At 36.8% G+C, this 21,925-nt stretch overlaps 1 protein-coding gene across 2 annotated transcripts; it reads left to right on the plus strand.

Annotated features, from left to right (window-relative positions):
* The first annotated feature begins 123 nt into the window (after positions 1 to 123).
* inavaa (innate immunity activator a) lies at positions 124 to 20,834 on the plus strand. 2 transcript variants are annotated; one of them, XM_056463642.1, is made up of 10 exons: positions 124 to 406; positions 8,833 to 8,952; positions 9,811 to 9,944; positions 11,115 to 11,237; positions 12,968 to 13,199; positions 13,278 to 13,331; positions 13,441 to 13,666; positions 15,824 to 15,979; positions 16,961 to 17,672; positions 20,113 to 20,834. In XM_056463642.1, exons 2-10 carry the CDS (start codon positions 8,898 to 8,900, stop codon positions 20,203 to 20,205), a joined length of 1,785 nt encoding a protein of 594 aa, XP_056319617.1. In that variant the 5' UTR covers positions 124 to 406; positions 8,833 to 8,897; the 3' UTR covers positions 20,206 to 20,834. The 2 variants fall into 2 exon arrangements, with proteins under 2 accessions (XP_056319617.1, XP_056319618.1); XM_056463643.1 differs by lacking the exon at positions 124 to 406 and adding an exon at positions 8,672 to 8,758.
* The last annotated feature ends 1,091 nt before the right edge of the window (positions 20,835 to 21,925 follow it).

The following is a 21,925-nucleotide window of genomic DNA, read 5'->3' on the forward strand; positions in this document are numbered from 1 at the left end:
ACACGCCCATTGCACTGGAAGCGTGTGCTGCCTTTAAAAGCTCATGCACGCTTACGAAGCAAATAGACAAACATTCGCGATAGGGGAGAGCTGCAGTGGTATCGCCTATTTTTGTATATCAAAACTCATTTCCAATTGTAGTTTTATTTTATACTTCATTAGTTGCAGATGAAGATTTATTTATTTTCGAGCACGTGTATTTGTTTATACATACAAACGGTAAATGTTTCATTTTACTTGCTGCCTCCCCCTGAGTTGATGGGATTTGGTACATTCCAGTGGCGTTTGGCTGGCTTGAGTAAAGAGTCTTCATACAGCCGCACTGTGGAGTCTGCCGGCAACACGCGCATCTGCGGGAATGGAGTGAGCTGAGGGTGTGTATTGAGGTTGGATGCTGCAAAGAAAGGTATGATTTAGGATGGCAAATATTTATATTCAAATATGTATTTGTGCAATATTATTTAGCACAATATGGATTTCATATATGTAAAATGTAATTTATTTGAAGCCTTTATACAATAGCTTCGAGAAATTGTTTATTGGAAGGCATGCACACATTCTCTGGCTTAAATCCACTGTTCTTAAATATTGGTGGATAATTTTATTAAATTAAACTACATTCATAACATATAAAGGCAGGTCTTTTTGTTGCTAGTGCTGGGTGCTTTATATCTTTCAAGCTTTCCATCCATCCCTGTTATATAGACTGTCCGTTTAAAAAACAGATTTTAATTATGCATGATGCTTACAGGCACAGAGTTGTTCTTTATTATGTTTATGGCATGACTGCATTATGATTGATTAGATAAATGGTTTTCAAGCTTATTTATTCCAAGGCCACCCCTTATCCACAATACTATTTGAACTGTTTGTGACTTACTTGATATGATTGTTTACCCTTTTTTCACTCACACACAGTTTTAACCTTAACAAAAAAAAAATAGTGAATTAATAAAACTGTAATTCCATATATATATTTTGTAATTTATATTTCCAGGTTTGAAATCACATTTTTTTAAGTTCGATTTTTAAATGGTTTCTACACAGTGGGAACTTTAAGGAAACTTTTTAAGGGGGATAAATAAAATGTCTTGATTATTTTTAGTAGTTTTGTGAAGTATAAAAAGTATCATTTGTTTTTCACACATACATTAGCATACACACCAATTGAAACAGCCTTGTGCTTTATGATGATTGATGTGTGCACACTAGAAAGATTTATGCTTGTTCGGTATCTTTGCTAATCCAAAAGAATGGTAAGATCATATTTAGACTGGTTAAAAGTAACAATGCATCATAAGTTTTTATTTATTTATTTTTTGCTGTCTTCAGTAGTATGTTCCTGTTCCTTCAGTTATTTTTCAGACTGTGGAGCAATAACCGAGTTCAGTGCTGAAACTTTGACATTAAATGACACTTAAACGATTAAAAGTCCACCTGTAAGAGTTGTGTATATGGCTATAATTTTTTCTTACTGTACTCCAACCCTCTCATATGTGCTAAAATCGAAGTGTTGTCAACTTGAGGCCCCCAGGTGGACCCTGGTTTAGGACCACTGGAATAGATCAAATAATACAATGCAAACATAAGTGATTTATCTTCTGTCTTCAGAATGAGCATGTTTTCTGCTAAATGCAGTATCTAAAAAAATAATTTATTTCATTTAGTGCTTGCCTAAACACTAAATTAAAAAGAAATTTAAATAATTGTGAGAACATTGTTTACGGCAGTTTATTCCGCTGTGACGACCCCAGATTAATAAAGGGACTAAGCCGAAAATAAAATAAATGAATGAATGAATGAACATTGTTTACACTGGCACAGAAATTATTTATTTAATTTATGAAACAATTATTGAAAGCAGAACTAAAACTAAAGGTGTTTCTATCATGTATTTTAATTAATCGTTTAATCTTCACCGAGAGTGACATAAAGGAAGGACAGAAGTGGATTCACAAAGACAGTCTTTCAAGTCTCTTCCCTTTCACTCTCCGCCATGTTTGGCATGACTTCATTAACATTCAACTGGTCTTTGGCTTCGCACCAGCTGTAGAAATAAGTCACACACCAAAATCTGTCGCTCCCATAACATCTGCGTCCTCACGATTCAGCATCTCTATAATAATAGGCTCTGCATACATTCTGGGCCGCGTTCAAGTCTCCTGTCAGACTTTCCAAGCTCTGGCCCTCTCTGGGAATTGCAGACCTGGCCGCAGTGGTAATGAAATTGGCCAGGGAAGCATTCCAGTAGATCACAGCCCCGCAGGCTCATGGGAAAGGGTGTTGGGGAATCTGGCGGAGATGGGATAGACGGCACATGCGAATTGCAGACTACTGAAAACGGCCTTATTCGCTGATGTCTCATCTTTACGCTTGACTGCGCGAGAGGATGGGTGGATCTGTTGTGTTATCCTACGTCCTGTCTGCTCTTCTGAGCTTAATGTGCTTTGTAATGAAGACTGGCGTAATGTGTTTTCAGGGTGGAGATCCTTGCGATTGCACTTTTTGTGGCTTTGAAGGAAAAGGTTATCCAGAAATTCAATTCTGTCATCATTGACTCATCCCAAAACCCACAAGACTCAATTTCTTCTGTGGAACACAAAAGGAGAAGCTCTGAAGATTTGTGCTGATTGATCTTTTTTAAGTTTACAACCAAGTCCTCTTTAACCTATTTTTAAACCAGTTACTTTGGTTAAATTGTGTTTCTGACACCACTCTAAGCAAATTGAGATTTTTTGTTTTATTTTACTAATGATAAGCTAGTGATCTTTGTAGTAGAGTCCGCTAGTGAAGTGCTGTGCAGGTAAACCCCACTCCTCTGACTTCAAAAGGTTCTCTAGCGACAGATGCTAGAGGCCATGGTCTTTAGCCTCCTTGTTAGAGCAAACAACTCCCATGCAGAGAGTCGCCGATTCAAACCCAGCTCGGAGCGGGTTGGGTGGTGTAGGACCGGCTGGATTACATTGGTGCCATGACCCAGATGGGTGTGTTGTTTAGGGGGGTGAGTGTAACAGAGGCCAGCTAGTGATGTGCTGTTTAGGTAAACCTCACTCCTCTGACCTCAAAAGGTGCTCTAGCGATTGATGCTAGGGGCCATGGTGTTTAGGCTCACTGTTAAAGCAACCGACTCCCGTGCTGAGAGTTGCCGGGTCGATCCCAGCTCGGAGAAGGTTGGGTGGTGTAGGACTGGCGGGGTTACACTTTATCCTGTGATGGGGCAGTGCGTTCGTTTTTGTGATTTTGTTTTAGAACTTTCTTATTCGTGGGAAATGACTAGGAATAATAAATGGCAGAAAACAGTCAAACTACTTGCTCTACAAAGAAATGTGTTCATGATTATACATAAGTGGAATAATATAATAAGAAAATATCAGTTTTCAGCATGTCAAGCTGTTTTTAATGTCTAAAAAATCAATAGAAGTGAATGAGACCGGAAGTCTCAGGCCAAAACGATTTCAATGGCTTCGCCTGCTTGCACATGAAGAATAAGGTCAATAGAATAAAGGTGAAGCAGGCAGGTATCATGCCAGTTAATGGCTTAATGAAGTTTGTTTGGATGTCCTGTTTGCAACATTTACAGATTGGTTCAGGGATGGAAATCCAACTCATATGATTGGGAAAATGCTGAAAAGCTGTTAAAACCGAACGGTCTAATAAATGGGCTCGAATAGTGTTTTAAAAGCACATATTTCAGGTTGGGTGAGCTAATGTGAATGTGCAGTCCCAAGTGGGCACATCAGTTTACTTCCCTTGTGTACACACAAATCAGTTTTTTTTTTACAATCAAGACATCATTCACTATAGCCTTTACACTAAAGTTTCTTATAAGTATAAAACATTTCATTCAAATACTGATAGAGCTTTTAAGTCGGAAAGTGAGAAGATTTTCTAGGCATTGAAATGCAACTGAACAAGAACCATTGACAGTTTTTATAAGGAAGAAAACTTTAGCTGACTTTAGAAGCTGTCAATTGGACCTGTAATTTAAAAGTCTGGACACAGAATATTAAAATGTGTGTTGTTTGACAGTAAAGTGCAAGCTCGCAAACTGTATTTGGAAACTGATAATAAATTAAATTAATATATTATTTTAATAGAAAAAAATGCATAAATGCCCACCTCTAAACATGAGGAGTTCATGTGAAAACAAATAAATGTGATCGTAAGAATTCATGCATTACAAATTGCAGTAAGACTGGGTTGTTTCAGTTGTGCAAATGAAAAATGGAGACTTAATCTTCCAATATTGAGTGTAAAAATGATCAAAAAAACACCACATACGTCTTCTAAACCCGTCCTAGAAAGTTTCCAACATCTTTGTTTATGGCAAATATAAGAAGCGCTTCCTACTTGATAGATTACATTGTAATTGCATGAAAAAGAGAAACCAGCATGTTTTTTTTTATCTTTCTTTATTTGTTTTCTGCAGAGAAAATCTATTAAAGTATTCAATGACACGAGGCCTAGTAAATTTTTTGAGGGTGCTCCTTTTCTTTTAATAAAGTGTATAGTTTGTCACAGTGACCTAATTCCCGCTGCAGCCTTTCTTTTGCCCTCTTTGTCCGACTCAGGTTTGCTTGTATCAGCAGATACTGTCCTCTCAGCAAACTGGCCGCTCGGGCTTGTTGACACATAGCTTTGCTGGTATTTTTTCAGTGGTTGGAGAGTCTGATGGAGCAGGCTGATTTTTTTTTTTTTTTTTTGTGCTGAGCTTTATCCATCCACACGAGTTACTGAACTGAATGAAGATGGAGCCTTCAGAAGCTCCACAATCACATCCTGTCAGATTTTCTCCCTCCGAGCTCAGGAAGAGGGATGATAAGGATCCACACTGACTCATTAGCGGAGATGTTGTCCCTAGTGATGTGGGCGGGCAAATATATTTCCCCCAAAATAGCTTTTTATATAAATACAGTGTCTGTCCTAGATTTTTTTTTCATGACACCAGAGCTCATTAGATATAACAAGGAACCCTGAGCCTCATTTTAAAACATGATCAGATTTGATCTCATATTCTGCATATTTCACCCTCCGTCAAAAAAGAGAAACAGATAAGGAATAAAATAGCAGAAGCTGGCAGAAAGAGCTTTACATGTGTACATCTGATAAAAAGGATCTATTCAATCTACACTTTAAACAATGCTGGGTTCCACTCAAATCCTTTATGTTGTCCCAACACTAATCGATTGAGTTAACTTTATTTTTTTTTTCAAATTTAAGTTGACTGAACATAAAACAATTAAGTTGTGCAAAAAACTTCAAGAATTGTTTTGATTCAGCTCATATTAAATAACTACTTTGAACAAGCAACAAAAATAAATTTTGAAGTGTATTTAAGATCAAATACCAAAAATTAAAGACCAACATTTATTCTGAAATTGTAAAGGTAATTAGGTAATCATATATGAGTGAACACCACAAAGTCTTTCTTTTATGCGCACGTTGATATGTGCAAATAAACAACCTTGTAATCACACCCTTGTAATCACCTTGTTTTGATGCTCGAAGCTTCCTTTTCATCTTGGAGCCATATGTGTAATTGGTGTGATCTCTAATTTTGGAGTATTTTGTGTGCATATGGACGTCTTATAAAATGTTCAGAGGAACACATAGGATCATTCTATTTTTCTTTTTTTTTTTAAATATAGCCTAAAGTCTTCTTTTAAAGGGGTAGTTTACCCAAAAATGAAAATTTATTTACCCTCAGGTAGTTCCATACCTTTTTTTTGTTCAAAGTTTTCTTTTTTTTTTATTTGTTTTTCACATTTTACAGAGCAAACAGAAACAAAAACCAAACACCCCTTTCCCAGAACACCAGGGCTCTGGGTTTTCCTTTTCAAAATAGCAGGTTTGTCAAACTTGAAAAAGCAGGGTAAGTCAAGCCTGTTTCTGAGAGGGAACTTATTTTTTTATTATACTTAAATATTTTAATATTTTAAATGTAAACTTGCGCATTAACTTCAGTAGCTTTGTGTTTTTCCATGCTAACTGTCTCTGTTTCGCAGATGCAGTGGTGTTGCTTTAAAAAAAAAAAAAAAAAAAGTTATATTTGCTATAACTTTGCATAAACGCAATTATTTCACCTGCAGAAAAAATGCTGATCTCTTTTTTTCAGATGTTGCCATGGTGACTTGTAAAATCTGCACTCCATTGATAATGCCTTTTTATAGTCGCGGTGTGTGAATGAGTCTACTCAGACTTGATTGACCTAACTCAGATCAGCTGTTCTGAAACCGAAAACTCTAGTTTTTAATCTCTAGGTAAGTCAACTCAGAGCTCGTTTAAACTCTGAGTTGGTTGAACCTTCTTACTGACCCAGGCCCCAGATCTAGAAATAGTCAAATGTCCATACAGAAAACATGACAAGAAAATATACACTAGTTCCTTTCTTCTCATATCTTCTCATATGGTTCCATACCTTTATGTGTTTCTTTTGACATTTGTAACCATTGATATCCATAGCAGGAAAAAAAGTGAATGATTACAGCTTACAGAATTCTTAAAATCCTTTTTTTTGTCTTCGTCAGAAGAAAAATTTGAGAAAAATGTTGACAGAATTTTCAGTTTTGGGTGAACTATCCCTTATTTGATTCAGGAAATAAATAAACTTTTCAGAAAGATTCTTGCTTTTCTTTTAGATTTGGGTTAATTGTCTGGATATTCCAGTCTGATCTCACGAGAAAACATAAGTATTTTACGTTTTGTCAGTTTAGTGGCTAATTCGTATGAAATTGTAGGATTTTAAAAAGGAGGCGTGGCACCCAACCCCACCCCTAAACCCAACCATCATTGGGGGATGAGCAAATCGTACTAAATTGTACGAATTAGATCGTATAAACACGTACGAATTAGCCACTAAATCAAAAAGTTACGAATTGCCGTGAGATTGTGTTGGATATTCAGGTTATTCAAAAAAGTTGACATACCTGATGTATCTTCAAGTAAATCTGAAGTATATAAATCGGTATAATATATTTTGAAGGTATCATTTATTATAGGTTCACTGTGGCGCAGTGGGTAGCATGACCATAGAAGGTCACTGGTTTAAGCCCCGGCTGGGTCAGTAGACATTTCTGTGTGGAGTTTGCATGTTCTCCCCGTGTTTGTGTGAGTTTTCTCTGGGTGCTCCGGTTTCCCCCACAGTCCAAAGACATGCAGTATAGGTGAATTGAATAAGCTAAATTGGCCGTAGTGTATGTGTGTGAATGCAAGAGTGTATGGGTGTTTCCTAGTACTGGGTTGCAGCTAGAAGGGCATCCGCTGCGTGAAACATATGCGGGATAAGTTAGGGGTTCATTCCACTGTGGCGACTTTCGATGAATAAAGGGACTAAGCCGAAAAGAAAATAAAGAATGAATGAATGTTATCATTAATTTCTTTAGGATCCACAGTCAGAAACATTCTCAAATAAGCCGCGTCACAGAAAATGTCACAAGAGTAACTAATGCCTTCCCCAAATGATGTCACTGAATAAGAAAGTGTCTCTGTAATCTTGCTAAATGCAGAGGAGATGACAATTTGGTCACCTTCAAGTCAATTACACATACAACTAACAAAGTACATCAAACTCCACAAAAACTCACTCACGTGTAATGTTTTTGGGGCAATTTGAAAAAGGAATACATTGGAAAAACTACAATGGAAACATTCATTGCCATTCATAGACCATTTCAGTGTGGTCATGTCATTGGCCCATGAACATTTCCTGCTTATCAAGCTATTTCATAACTGTAACAAGATGCTATTCAATCATAACATTTTTTATCAATATATGGCTCTTTTTGGATTGTCGGAAGCTATAGAAATGAAAAATGTAAAACAGTAAATCTGTTGGGACCATTGTTTTTGTTTACATTTCTTAAAACGGTCTATATTAATGGGTTAATGCCATGATTTCACAACAGTTCGTTTTATCAAACAATAATAACAAAACATCCCTAAAGGTTTGCACAAATCTGTTATGAAAGCCAGACTACAGTCATTTTTGCGTGAACTTCTCATTTATGCACATCAATTAAAGAAAATCCTGCTTGTCTGATATGTTTTACATCTGTAAGAGGATCACATTCGTCATTCAAGCTCTAATCCACTAACGGGTTCTTTTACAACAACAGTAACTGGACATTATGTAAATGCCACAGCATCTCGTTTTACTTTCTCCCTCCTGAGGCCTACAGGAAATCTGAAACGCCCCAATCCAAGATCCCTAAAATGTTACTCCTCACAATCCTTTAGTCAGTAAGTTCTCTTCACGGTAATCAGAGAAACCCTGACATGGTTATCTGAGTTATCAGGATCTCCGGCCTGAGGCTGAATCAGTGTGGACCCATTGTTCCACTTCAAAAGCTGTGGCGAGTGGGCACTGAAAGACGGGGTAAAAGAAAGAGGGGGTGTTGGAGAGAACAGGTGCAGACTTTTGGGAGGGGGAAGAGTCCCTTCTGCCATCTGCTGACTTCTAGTTTTCCCCCAAACACACTCCATCACAATTCACACACGCCTGCCTGCTCATAGCGATCCGGGTTTCTATGGTGCTGTATGGGATGGATAAGACCCCCACATGTGTGCGCTGAACTCTGGACGCGCGGCTATTGTGTTTGGAGACATTTGGAGGGGGTGTACGTGTGTGGGACTCAAATAGGAGTGGATGAGGCGAAAGACCAGTTGTTTTGTCCAATGCAGAGGAGACGCTTGTGCTCCTCGGGAGGTTTTGTTTTACATAATCGCATGGCCACAAGCCACTGTTTGGAAGGCAAATTTGGTTAGTGGTTGCTAGACTGGAGAGTGTTTGAAGTTGGACAGCAGATTTGAGTCTTTTCTCTTTCCCATCAACAGGTCAAAGCTGAAGATTGAACTGTTGGAAAGAAGAAGAAAACAACTGCAGAATAAGGAAAATAAGCATGGATTGTAAAGAGGAGATCAGTGACTCTGATAGCGGGATTATTTTGAACTCTGGTGAGTGCACTTACTTTTGTGTTTGTTAAATGATGATTAATATTTCATTCAGTCGAATAGTTTGACAATTAGTAAAACTGGCGAAGTATACAAGGCGCTTTGTTTTTGTTTTGTTATTCAGCATTTTAATGAAAGATGTTATAGAAAATGATGGAAGAATGCCAGATGGAGGTCAAACTCTTCCACATCATTTTATTTTGATCGACAAGTCATATATTCATTCCTTCATTCATTTTCTTTTCGGCTTAGTCCCTTTAAAGGTCATATAATGTCATTGAAATGCCTGTTTTTTTATTATAAATGGACTAAATTAAATTTTTATTTGTTTATTTTAGATTTATACTTGTGTTTTTGGCCTTTTGTGTAATCTTTTTTTCTTTGTGGAACTCATTTTTTCAACATTTATTTTGGTTTGAATAAATATGTTTACAAATTAAAGAATTAATAATAGAAATAAATCTAGGAAATTACATTGGAATATTTTACTTAGCCTTTAACCAATTTAATGATATATTAAGAACAGAAAAATACGAAGGTGTGAGTGTCAAACTCCCGTATAAACACACAGAGTTCAGCAGCTCAAGGCAGGCCAATAGCTGGGTTTTACAGTACTCATTTGGTTTGAGTTCTTTTTATTTATTGGGTTTTACTGTGCTCAAATTGCTTAATTTACTCAAATGTATTAAGTACACAGTACTCATTTGGATTAGTTTTTGAACTTAAATGGTTTGTTGCAATCGGTTTCCTCAAATGGTTTGAGTTACCTTAACTTTTTGGGATTTTCAGTGTATGGCTTCTCAGAGAAAATGGACTGGTGTTTTTCATTTTAAAGATGTGAAACTTCCTTATGTTGTCCAGGTCCAGACAGTCCCACATCTCCAGTGAAGGAGCTTAACACTCACACAAGGGCCATGAGGCTGAAGCAGCAGGCGCTGGAGGACCGGCTGGAGCTCTGTGTGCTGGAGCTCAAGAAACTCTGCATCCGAGAGGCTGTGAGTCACACTTACTCCAAAACAAACCACACTCCTAATTAATTTCCACGTTTGAACTTTCATGTATGAATATCTCATATTTCTTTATATAGGATTTCAAGGTTTTTCAAACACAATAAGTCAGAGAGTCAATGGAAAGTTCTTGAATTGTGACCAAAATGTACTTGGAAAGCACAACTGGCAAGGATATATTTTCCCATTCATTTTATGCATAGAAAACAGAGATCTGAGATCATTCACAGCACTAAAACAAAGATAAGCAGGGTTTGCTAACACTTTGGGATTATACAAGGCTTCTGAGATACTTCGCCTTGGCCCAAATGAACTAATAAAGCATAATGAGTTCTAATGGGGCAAAACAATTACACTAAACATCAAAGGTTTCGTGGTCAATAAGATTTGCTTTTGAAGAGTTTTCTGGCTACAAAGGCTCTATTTAGTGTGATCAAACATACAGTAATATTGTGAAATATAGTTGCCATTAAAATAATTGCTGTATTATTGTATCAGCATCATTACTCCATTTTTTCAGTGTCACAAGATCCTTCAGAAATCGTGCTGATTTGATTATTAATGTTAAAAACTGTTGTGCTGTTTGATTTTTTTTTTGGTGGAGACCATGATACTTTATTATCTGATGAATATAAACTTTAAAGGAGCAGCACTGACTTGGTCAAAAATATTTTTTAAGACAAATATTTGTTTTGGTCAATTTAATGCATCACTGGTGAATAAAAAGATACATTTCTTCACAGGGCTTAAACTGTTGAACATTAGAGCGTTTCACATGCAAATGAAATGAAACATAAATTTCTTTACATGCACATTGAAAGTTTCAGGAAAGTCAGCTGGGGCCCTTAAGCGTAAATCAGATTGCTCTGATTAAGCCCGGCTTTCTCTTGTTCTGAATACAGCCCTTCAATAGAAACCCCAAAGCCAATGGCCAAGAAACAGATGCTTCTTTACACGTGGGCCCACATGTCTGTCATTCACCGCTGGCCAAGCAGAGAGAAGATTTAAGGGCTTAATCAGTACACTATAGAAAGCCTTTTGTGGACACCTCCACAATGTAAAGACCAGCATCTGCTCACTAAAAGATTTTTGTTTTGTATTGACTAACGGAATTAGTTTGTCTTTTCTTCGAGTTTAAAACAGTCTTTGTTTTAACAGGAGCTGACTGGAAAACTGCCCTCCGATTACCCTCTCCTGCCTGATGAGAAGCCGCCGCAGGTCCGGCGACGCATCGGAGCCGCTTTCAAACTAGATGAGGGTTTTATTTCACAAGATGGAGAGGTATAAGACCATGTTCATCATATGGGGATTATTTTAAAGTGCTACTACTATGATACAGTGCTCAGCATAATTGAGTACACCCCATTTTATCCATTTCTCAGTAAATATAGGCAATGTATTTTGGTGCATTTAAACAAAACAGATTTATTAAATGGATATATTTATTAAAATATTATTTTAGTCACCAAACATATTTAGAAATTGAAAGATAATACAATTAAATTCAAGCAAAATATTGCAAAAATAAATTACATCCTACAAAATTTGAACTAAACTTTAATTTTTTTGCTTTTCTTGATTTTTCCTCTTTTTTTCAAATTTGTATTTAATATTTTTCTATAACATAAATTTGGGTGTACTAGTTTTTGGACTGTTATCGCAAGTTATTTTGTTAGATAAGCTCCAGATTTGGGCTCTGTACTAACTAGTCTAATGTATATGCACAAATATAATATTGTATAGCTTCCTATTAAAAATATGAATTTAAAAGAGAGATTTGTGAGGGGTGTACTTATATATGCTGAGCACTGTGTGCCCCTAATCTGTCATAAGAGTACTTTTTTTTTTTTTTTGGAAATTGAGATTCATACAACATATGAAAATTGGATCAATAAGAATTCCATTGATGTTTAGGTTTTAGGATAAATGACTGAAATACAACTATTTGTTGAATCTGAGTTTAAAGGAATCAAAATATTGAGCAAATCACCTTTTAAAGTTGTCCAAATAAGTTCTTAGTAATGCACAATACTAACTAAAAGTTAAGTTTTGATATATTTCCAGAAGAAAATTGACAAAATGTCTTAATTGAGCATGATCAATTAAGGAGGCCCACGAACACTGCATGTTTTGGATGTCTCCTTTGTCTGTCACACTCGTTACAAGTCTTTCAGTCTGTGCTAATGAGCTGATGATCTGAATCAGGTGTTCGGTTTAGGAGACATGGTAAATGTGCAGAGCTGGTGGTCCTCCAGGAACGTTGTTGAGAAACACTGTTCTATATGATATTAAGCAAAAAAAAAATAAATCAATATTTTAAGTCATACGATGCATTTTTGGCTATTTCCATGAATAAACCTGTGCAATTTAAGAAGGTCAAGGGTCATATTCTGTTCATAATCAAGTTCTTAGGAAACTCCCCCTTTTTTGTATTGTTTGAGGTCCACTTGTAATATTTTTGAGATTTTTACATTTAAAAATAATCATTATTTATTGGTAAATACAGATAAGAAAGATTACATTGATTGTACCTTGTCAGATCAAGTCTGATTAATCCTTTGGCGAGACATTTGATTTGTTAGATATGTTGACAAAGCAAACTCTTCCAGGCCTCAGCTCAAATGAGTAGATATGGTTGCAGAAAGCCAACAACAACCATATATAGCTATTATACAAATTTGCTACTACCTTGTTTATCTTTTTACTACTCGTTTCAAACCTTTCTGGAAGCAATAACACCATTTATTGTGCTCTTTAAACCATAAACTGCAAATACAAAAACATGAGACAATACATGCAAGCTAATATCTGAACAGGGGCACTTTAATAGCTATACTGTAACTGGCTGCTATTTGAGCCTACCTGGCTTGTTTTAAGAGTTATTACAAATGGAACTGTTATTACAGTGAAACTTGCATGGAAAAAGATTGTTTTACGAGGTGTGTGTAATCCATATTTCAGCATTTTCACCGTGTAATCATGTGGTTGTCCCCTGAAATGTTTGTCTCCAGGAGTCTGAGCTGCTTTCGCTGGAGGCTGATCTTGCCCTGCAGCGGCAGATTTATGAGGCAGCGCGAAAGCTCTCCCTGGAGGAGCACATCAGCAAACCGGTGAGGAAAAGCCGACTGCAGCAGTGCAAACGTGAGGAGAAGAAGCTGAAAGAGCTGCAGGATGCCATACTGAAACACCGCATCAACCACGGCTGTGTTTCTCCTCAAACCTGCTATTCGTCCAGGCAGAGAGGTCAGACGCAGATGAAATAACATTTGAAGCATTAGAAAAGTGACCGTTTTATTAAAAGGAATTGTTGGTGTGTTTCAGATCTTTGCATGTCTGACGACAGCTCGCTTTCTGATGCTGTTGCCTTAGATGATGGTAAGTGGTTTAAAATAAGCTCACATTTCACACCCCGCTGTATGTGATAATTGGATTTCTACACTGCGAAAGTTTGATGTCGGAAAAAAAAAATGCTGTTTATCTACAGATTCAGACTCTGCTCCCTTTTCTCCGGCTGTTCTGGGATCTTCCACAGACAGCGGATTTCAGCGTCTGACTCTTTTACCCAAACACGCTCCAAAGCAGTCAAGCTCCAGCTCCAGTCTGGACTATGATGCTTCACCCATCCAGAACTCTCCATGGAAGGAATCTAGTTTGGATCAGCCCTACCAGAAGCCAAAGCCATCTCACTCTGCTGGCAGCAGCCGCTCAAGGTGGGATATTCTAGCTTTGGGCCTAATGAGGGATGATTTAGTAAATTTTCTAGTCATCTCAACTCACTTAGACTAAAAATATTTGTTTAACTTAAAAACATTAGTTGAAACCTGATTAACTTGATTAGGTAAGTTAAAGTAACATAACATTTGTTGTCATGGGTTTTTGTCATATTTTTTACAGTGTAATATATAAATTATGGAGTCAATCTAGGGCCACAAATACTTGCAAAACAAAAGTTTTGCAAACAAAAAATAAAGTATTGAGCAAAATAAATAAATAAATAAATAAATGCAACTCTCCAAAAATCACAAAGGGAAAATAAAGTTTGAGTAATAAAAATGAAATTTGCAAACAAAAAAAGAACTGCAAATAAAAACAAGGGGCGGAGTCAAGGGAACTTGGGCGTTTACAGCAGGCTTGAACCTACTGGGCTAAAAGACCACCTCAGTCTTTCAGGTGATGTCTCTCCAGGTGATGACGTCGCTTAAATGGAGGTAGGTCTGGGCCTGCCGTAAACACCCAAGTTCCCTTGACTTCTTATTTCTGAAAAACATTTATTTCTGAATTTTCCATTTGCACATCTTTATTTTTGTTAGAAATTTTTAATTTTTTTACCTCTCACTTTTCAGTTTTTGGAGATTTATTTTAGCTACGTAAATACTTAATTTTTTGTTTGCAAAGGGCTCCTTTATTTTGCAAGTATATATAGGCCCAGATTGACTCCATAATAAATAAATTCCATACAGCTATGAAAAAATGTAGCCTTTACAAAGTATAGTTATGTCTAAATATTAATTAAAATATAATTTTTGTTTTATGTAAACTAAAATGTGCTTTAGAGCTTTTGCATAAACTAACAAAAACATGCCATGCTTTCAGACACGTATACATTTTTAGAAAAAAAAAACAACAACAATATTTTAACCTCAGAAAGGATAAGAAATCTTTTTTTTTTTCTCACCAGCTCAATCCAGTTATTAAATTATAGATGTTACAGCTAATTCACTAATAGCTTGTGCATTTACCATTTTGTCTATGCATTTTTTTTTTTATTCTGTCTACTGTTGTTACGTGCCTCCCCTATTTAGGGCCATGGAAACACACAACAAAATAACAAAGGAGAAAATAACATTAATTAAAAAAATATCAAATTTAGTACAATAAAAAAAAATTAGAGGCCAATTATAATAGAAATGAATTTAACTAAATTAAAAAAAAAACGGCAGGGCAGCCAACAATCATCACCCTTGTCCTCTCCCAGCACTCCACTCACACTAAATGAAATGTACAAAAAATGTACATTTATTTAAAGATTAACAAATAATAACTGACAAAGGTAATGGTAGGCTTCAAAAATAATCAGGAGGGGATAAAACCCAAAACAACACACTAAAGATCCAACTGATTAAGGAAGCAACTTTCTAAACTCTCAAAATAAAAAGAAAATCAAAGATCTTACTTTGCTCCTCTCTACCATAAACAGCTAAATTAAATGTAGCAAACAAAAAGTGGCATCCAGCTCTGTACTGCTCCAAAAAGTTCAACCCAAACCAAATATAAAAAGTAGAAACGACAAAGGGCACTAAAGTAATTATTTATTTTTTTTTATAAAAGAACTATATTGTTTACTAACAATCAAGATTTTTTACTTTTCAACAAGTATCTCAATTTAAACTTTGATAGCACAATAGCTATTCTGGGCCAGGAGAATCAAGTGAAAGCAGCCTTAGCCCGGTAGTGTTTGGCACAGTCTGCGTGCCCCAGCCACTTAATTATTAACAGGTGAGTAACCTCATGATTGAGAGAGACCGAAAAAAACAACAACCCCAGCCCCACAGGGTGGCCGTGTAGAACATTTGCGGTCACAAATATTATACAACCTTATATTTTACAAACTTTATATGCAACACTGTCTACTGTCACTTTTGATCAATTTAACACATTGTAGCCGAATAAGGTTTATTTCTATGCAAAGATATTACCTCCAAAGCAGCGCGTAGATCACAGTAGAGGAGATTTCTTTTACTGAACAAACAAATCAAACAGCTGTGTTCTGTTGATCTATTAAGCTACACTGAGGTAAAAGAAACTTAGGAGTTTATTTTAGAAACGTGTATAAATCTCATAGACATTCTCTTGTCCTCTGTCAGCAGCAGTCCAACAGGCTCCCCAACAGACAGCAGGATGGCAGAGCTTCCTCCAGCACCCCAGTTTGTGTTCAAGAGTCTACCGGTGCGAAACAATCAGCCAAACAGCGCCCCCTCCACACCGGAGCTGCCACTGCGCCGACACTTCTCACAGTCCTTCAGGTCATTCACATTCATCCAAAATACACTACATCATCTTTTAAAATGAACTTGATGGTTCAAATCACTTTTGAATGAATGATTCAGCGATTAACTCTTAAAAAATTTTAAATCAAATTTTTTTTAACAGACCTGGTTTTTAGGCAGGCCGCAATTAACATTTTGTCAAACTAAAGGGATAGTTCACCCAAAAATGTAAATTCTGTCATTTTACTCATCTTCCATTTGTTCCAAACCTGTTTCTTCATTCTACTGAACAAAAGGAAGATAAATTAAATGTTGCAAAAAACAGCCATTGACTTCTATAGTATTTTTTGTTTCTACAATGAATGTCAGTGGTTGCTGTTTTTTGGTTTAAATATTTTTATTGTTAGAAATTTTAGCAGAGATTCACTTGTAAATGAAGGGTTCAGATGCAAAAACCTCTAAATGGTGTCAGAAATGTTCATCTAAAATTAGCATTTTTATCAGGATCCTGTGTGTAGTTCAATAATATAATAATAATGGCAAGTAATAAGTCCTATTTATGGTCTTTAAAGTGAAATATCTCAACATAACCAAAGGAGGCTTAGAATAATGTTCACTTTCGACTTGAAATTTCAGACGACACTTTTTTTGCATCTGAACTCTTCAAATACACTTTTTAGTGGTTGCTGTTTTATCGAACATTCTTCAAACTATCTTGTATTTTGTTCAACAGATGAAATTCTTTAAAGGTTAGAACTGCAGAGTGCGAGTGTTGTTTTTTGAGTTGCCTACTGAAAATCATCAGCAAAAAATGTATTTATCATCAAATCATTAATTAAAAACATGCGTATTTATGAGTGAATCATTTATACACGCACACACGGTCAGCCATTACATATTATTTCATTTAAGCATTTGAATTGATATTTTTCAGTGCTTTACTTTCTATCTGCCATCAAAGCTCATAGCAGCAAATGTCTTATTTTACTAATCTGATTTGATCTTCTCTCAAAACAGGCTTCCCAGAAGCAAACCAGAACTTGCCAAGCCTGGCACAGATCTGGGACGAGGACGAACCAAACTGCCCCGCCGCAGAGTGACTGATTTTGCTTTGGCCTACTCTGTTCAGCGCCTCTATCAGTGCAGCTCTGAGGACAGCAGCTCCGAGCTCTCCATTTCCTCATACAGCAGTTCCTCCAGCCGAGAGACCACCAGCGACGGACCTAAGCCCTGTCCACCTCCATACGGTTACCATCGCACTCTTCCAGCTAAAGCAAACCACGCCAACAACAACACACTCAACGCCAACAACACACTCAAAAACAACAACAACAACCCACCTCGCCTCGTGCCAGGCGCCAATCGAGTAAAGATCAACAACGGGACGCCACTGCAGGCAGATATAGCAAAACTGCAGCTTGGACCAACTTCACAATCTGCAACCTTAAATGTTAATAATAAACCCAAACAAGCGGAGGTCACATCTCCCAAACGGATGCTCAAGCCTCCACCGCCATACACAAAAGTGGTTCGCACGACCTCTCTTAGAGAATACCCCAATCATCCCAGCCGTGTGCTTCCTCGAGATGTGGTGTCCGGAGAGCTTAAAACTTGGCACCAGAAAAACAACGTGGTGGCGCCCAAAACCCGTTCACTTGAACGCCAAGGGTCAATGAGGATCAAGCGCCCGGAGCCGCCACCGTACCACCAGATTCCATCTCACAAACAGGTAAAGATGTGGACGGTATCTGTACCTATTTGTGTTATAAATTTTAGTCTTTGGCCATTTTCGAGAAGTCCATTTTATTTCCATAGTGTTTCCCAACCCTGTTCCTGGAGGCACACCAACAGTACATATTTTGGATATGCGGTCACGCTAGAGTTTGAGCTTGCGAAATTCTGTAGTACAGCGCAGCGAAAAGGGGCGGGGTTAAAAAAGATGATTAGACATTCAAAAAAGCGAGCGATTGGTCCATGTTTTAAATTTCTGTCCAGAAAGGTCGTGCTTTGATCCTCGATTGGTCTCACGCAGTCAAGTGATGCAATTTCGCAGGTCAGAGTTCACCAAGCTTGAACTTTGCAACGCAGTGAACTGCAAAACTTTATCCTGACCCATTAACTTCAGGTTTTGGAGTCTCTTATTATGTTCTGAGGAGTTGATTCAGGTGTGTTTGATGAGGGAGAGGTTGAAAATGTGTATTGTTGGTGTGTCTTCAGGAACAGACTTGAGAGACACTGCTTTATACAACGTAGATTGTGTCAAAGCCGCTTTACAAGGACGAACTGGAAAATGTCTAAGAATCAGATCACAATCTTTCATTTTGTGGGACATATTTAATATATCAGGCAGGTTGCTGAATACTAGTAGAATGTCGGTGTAGTTCTAGTTGGATTAAAAGTGATTCAGTTCAGTTCAATATGAATGTCACTGTTGGCAAACTGTCCACAATACTCGATCTTCCCAAACTTGCACTTTCTATTTTGTTCTAAAGCGATTATATCTACTTATAAAATTTTGCAAGACTTTTTGTTCAAGAATATGAACAAAAACAGAGTGCAGAGATAATTACCAAGAAGTAGTAGTGAAATCACAACGCGTTATTCATACATTATCCATTATTATACTGCACATAAAATGCCACCACAACATGTACATCTTGATTCAACTGAAACAAAAACATGCAAACATAATTTTTGGCATTAACACACACAATACAGCTGCATAAACTCAGTGAATACTCTTAGCGTCAGAGCTCCACATCTCACTCTCTTGTGCATGATGGAGTGTATTGGAGCATACCAATATGCACAAGAATTACGCATAGATGACTCTGCAGTTACCAATGGAGCCTTTTCACATTTCCTGATTTTTCAGGAGCAAAAGGCCTCATAGTTGGGTAAACTTGTTGGGAATCGGAGTGAATGGGAGAGTACCACATATAATTTTTTGCAACACAATTTGCTCAAACAACAACAACTCCATGTGTATAAGACTAATAATGGCAGCCAAAAGAGAAAACAATGTCAAATGTATTGTCCCGCTCATAGACGCTGCTTTAGGAACACCTCGCATCTAGTGTTTCTTTTTTGGCAATTTGATTCAAAGATAATTTAATACAGAGTATAGCTTTATAAATATAGCTGTGTTTTTTAATCTAAATATTAAAAATATACAAGTTTAAGAAGCTGAAGCCATTAAACTAGTCATATTTCACAATACCATCTTGTGAAAAGGGTCCATACTGTCATGTGAAGGATGCTGACAACGGAGTGCAGATTCACTTGCAGTTTATTATTTATTATTATAAGAATGGTCAGGCAGGCAACGACAGGGTCAAAGAGGTACATGCAGAGCAATCCAATGTCGTGGTCAAAGAACACACAGCTAGGCTAAACAATGGAAAATGCATCGAAATGTCAAAAACAGTTAACAAGACTCAGCAGAGATGTGTGTGTGGGGTGTCTTTATAGTCCAGGTAATGAATGAATAATGAGCTTCAGCTGTGTTTGTGAATGTGTGTGTCATCAGCGGAAAACCGTAACAAGGGTGTGTGTGTGTGGTGCATGACAGGATTTGTAGTCTATAAAGGGACGGGATTGTAGTCAGAGTGAAAGTAAATGATTCCCAGCGTTTTACAAGCCTGGATTGACGGTGATCGTAATTTCTTGCATGAACAATATAATAAAATATTGTGCAAATATCGAAACTGGAGTCCTAAGTATCACATTCCCTCAGCCCTATTATAAATATCAATTATAAATGTATTATATGAAAACGATGTACACAATGGTAAACAAAATGAGACTTAGAATCTAGATATTACTTTGCTGGTGCCTTATCCTTTATTGCCCTTTTTTTTGAGATCATAGGTCTCAAACTGAATTCCTGGAGAGCCGCAGCTCTGCACAGTTTTGCTCCAACCCTAATCAAACACAGCTGAAGCACATAATCAAGGTGTTCAAGACTCTTTTGAACACCTTGATTGGTTGGATCAGCTGTGTTTGATTAGGGTGGGACCAAAACTGTGCAGAGCTGCGGCTCTCCAGGAATCCAGTTTGAGACCTATGCTTTAGCTAAGTGTCTTCTAAGTGAATGAAAGGTAAATTTGAAAAATAAGTAAATATAAAATTAAGTTAAATATGACAAATATTGTTGTGTTTCTTCGCAGGTTTCTCAGAAAGTGATTCTGCAAAGGGCTTCCGATGGGACGCCGCTGCAGTGGTACGAGGAGGAAGACTCTGAGATTGTGAGTCAGGTGTAAACAGGAATAAAGAAAACGCGAACTACACCTTTTTGTATTTTTATTTATTGAGCCAATGGACTCGCCAGTGTAGTCTGATAGTGAAAATTACGTTAATTCTCACCGAGATGTTTTCGACCGCGTTGGAGCTGAGCCAGTGAAATTTACTCCTCAATTCCATTTATGCCTACATTTGTGATTACATGTCAAGTCTAAGACTTCCTCGTACGGCATCATGCCAGATATTTAAGATGAATGTATAAATAATTGTAATTTTATTGATGTCAGGAGAGCGTGGCCCACTTTTTCAAATGACCGATTGATGCCCTTGTGAAAATGACAATTTCATATATATATTTGTGTCTGGTACACGATTATTCATGAAGTATTATGTAATGTCTTTGTTTCCCCATTATTTTATTTAATTTAACACATTATGAATTAATATATTATTTGTCCGTATTATGTTTTATTTGTAAATTAATATTGCCCCTTTGCTAACACTTTTTTAAATTAGTGAAATGCTCTGCTACTGTATTACGCATTGTAAGAATAATCCATCTGCGAGTCTGATATGCAGATATTTTGCTTCATGTTTGTACACTAATTATGGAAAAAATATATTATTTATAACACACTTTAATAAACAATATCACAGATCCTCAACAGTATGCTGTGTGTATTTTTGTTTGTCACATTTTCAGATATATCACATTTATACAGTGTTGGGCAGTAGCTACAAGTAGTGACGCTACTAGCTTAACTACATTTCTCAGTAGCGTGACGGTATCGTCGCTACTTTATAAATCCAATAGCTTTTCAGTAGCGAAGCTATTTTTTAGTCAAGTAGTGTCCACACAAGCTACATTTACCGATCGCAGATCAATAAGTGACAGCACCAACATTCACGGAGCTGTGAGGCAGGTGTCTAGCCGATGAAGGTAAATCCATATGATGGTGAGAAGGACGACTTCTTCCTGTTTTACGATGGTTGACAAACTTTTTGGAGCGTTAAATTTCCGATTTATTGTATTTTATTAACGTCTACCCCCACACCAACCCTAAACCCAACCATCACAGGAATGTAAAAACAAATTACCCAATAAATTGTATTTTTTTTTATGCCTGCACCCACCCCAACCCTAGACCCAACCGTCACAGTACTGTAAAAATATAAATTATTGTTATACAGTGTCATAAAAAAAATGCTGCTATATTAATGTGCATATCGCACTTCCGGTCGGCCGCATATACGATTTAGACTTAACCCTCTCGCTCTGGTCGGTGGCGTCGCAAATGAATCATTGAGCTGACACAAGAAACTTGCTTGATGGAAAGATAACTGAGGGAGAGGTAGTAAAGGCTAAAGTATACTACGGTAATTACTATCATTTCATAATAGTTATTAATGATACTATAATATGCAAGTTGGTCTAATTTAATGCTTATTCGTAAATATTTGCCTTTACTATACATTACTATAGTATTTTAAATGCGTAACACCTGGTTTTATTGGATTTTTTTGTGTTTGCTGTTATATACTATAATTTGTTTAAGTTTGGTACAATATTATTTACAGTAAATAACTGAACAATTCTGCCTCATATAATTCATTGACAGTTTTAGTGATCATTAAGATATGAATGATAATTTAAGTTGCTTTTATTTCAAAATGAAACTCGCAAAAATAGCTTAATTGTAGCTTAGCTACTTTTGCAAAGTAGCTTTTAGCTTAGCTTGC

This window comes from Danio aesculapii, chromosome 8, assembly GCF_903798145.1.
Source record: "Danio aesculapii chromosome 8, fDanAes4.1, whole genome shotgun sequence".
NCBI classification, from domain to species: Eukaryota; Metazoa; Chordata; class Actinopteri; order Cypriniformes; family Danionidae; genus Danio; species Danio aesculapii.

Coding starts and splice junctions, on each gene's coding strand:
- inavaa (XM_056463642.1), top strand. CDS start 8,898: ATGGATTGTAAAGAGGAGATCAGTGACTCTGATAGCGGGATTATTTTG. Junction 13,332..13,440: donor TGCTGTTGCCTTAGATGATG/GTAAGTGGTTTA, acceptor GTTTATCTACAG/ATTCAGACTCTGCTCCCTTT. Junction 17,673..20,112: donor AGATTCCATCTCACAAACAG/GTAAAGATGTGG, acceptor GTTTCTTCGCAG/GTTTCTCAGAAAGTGATTCT.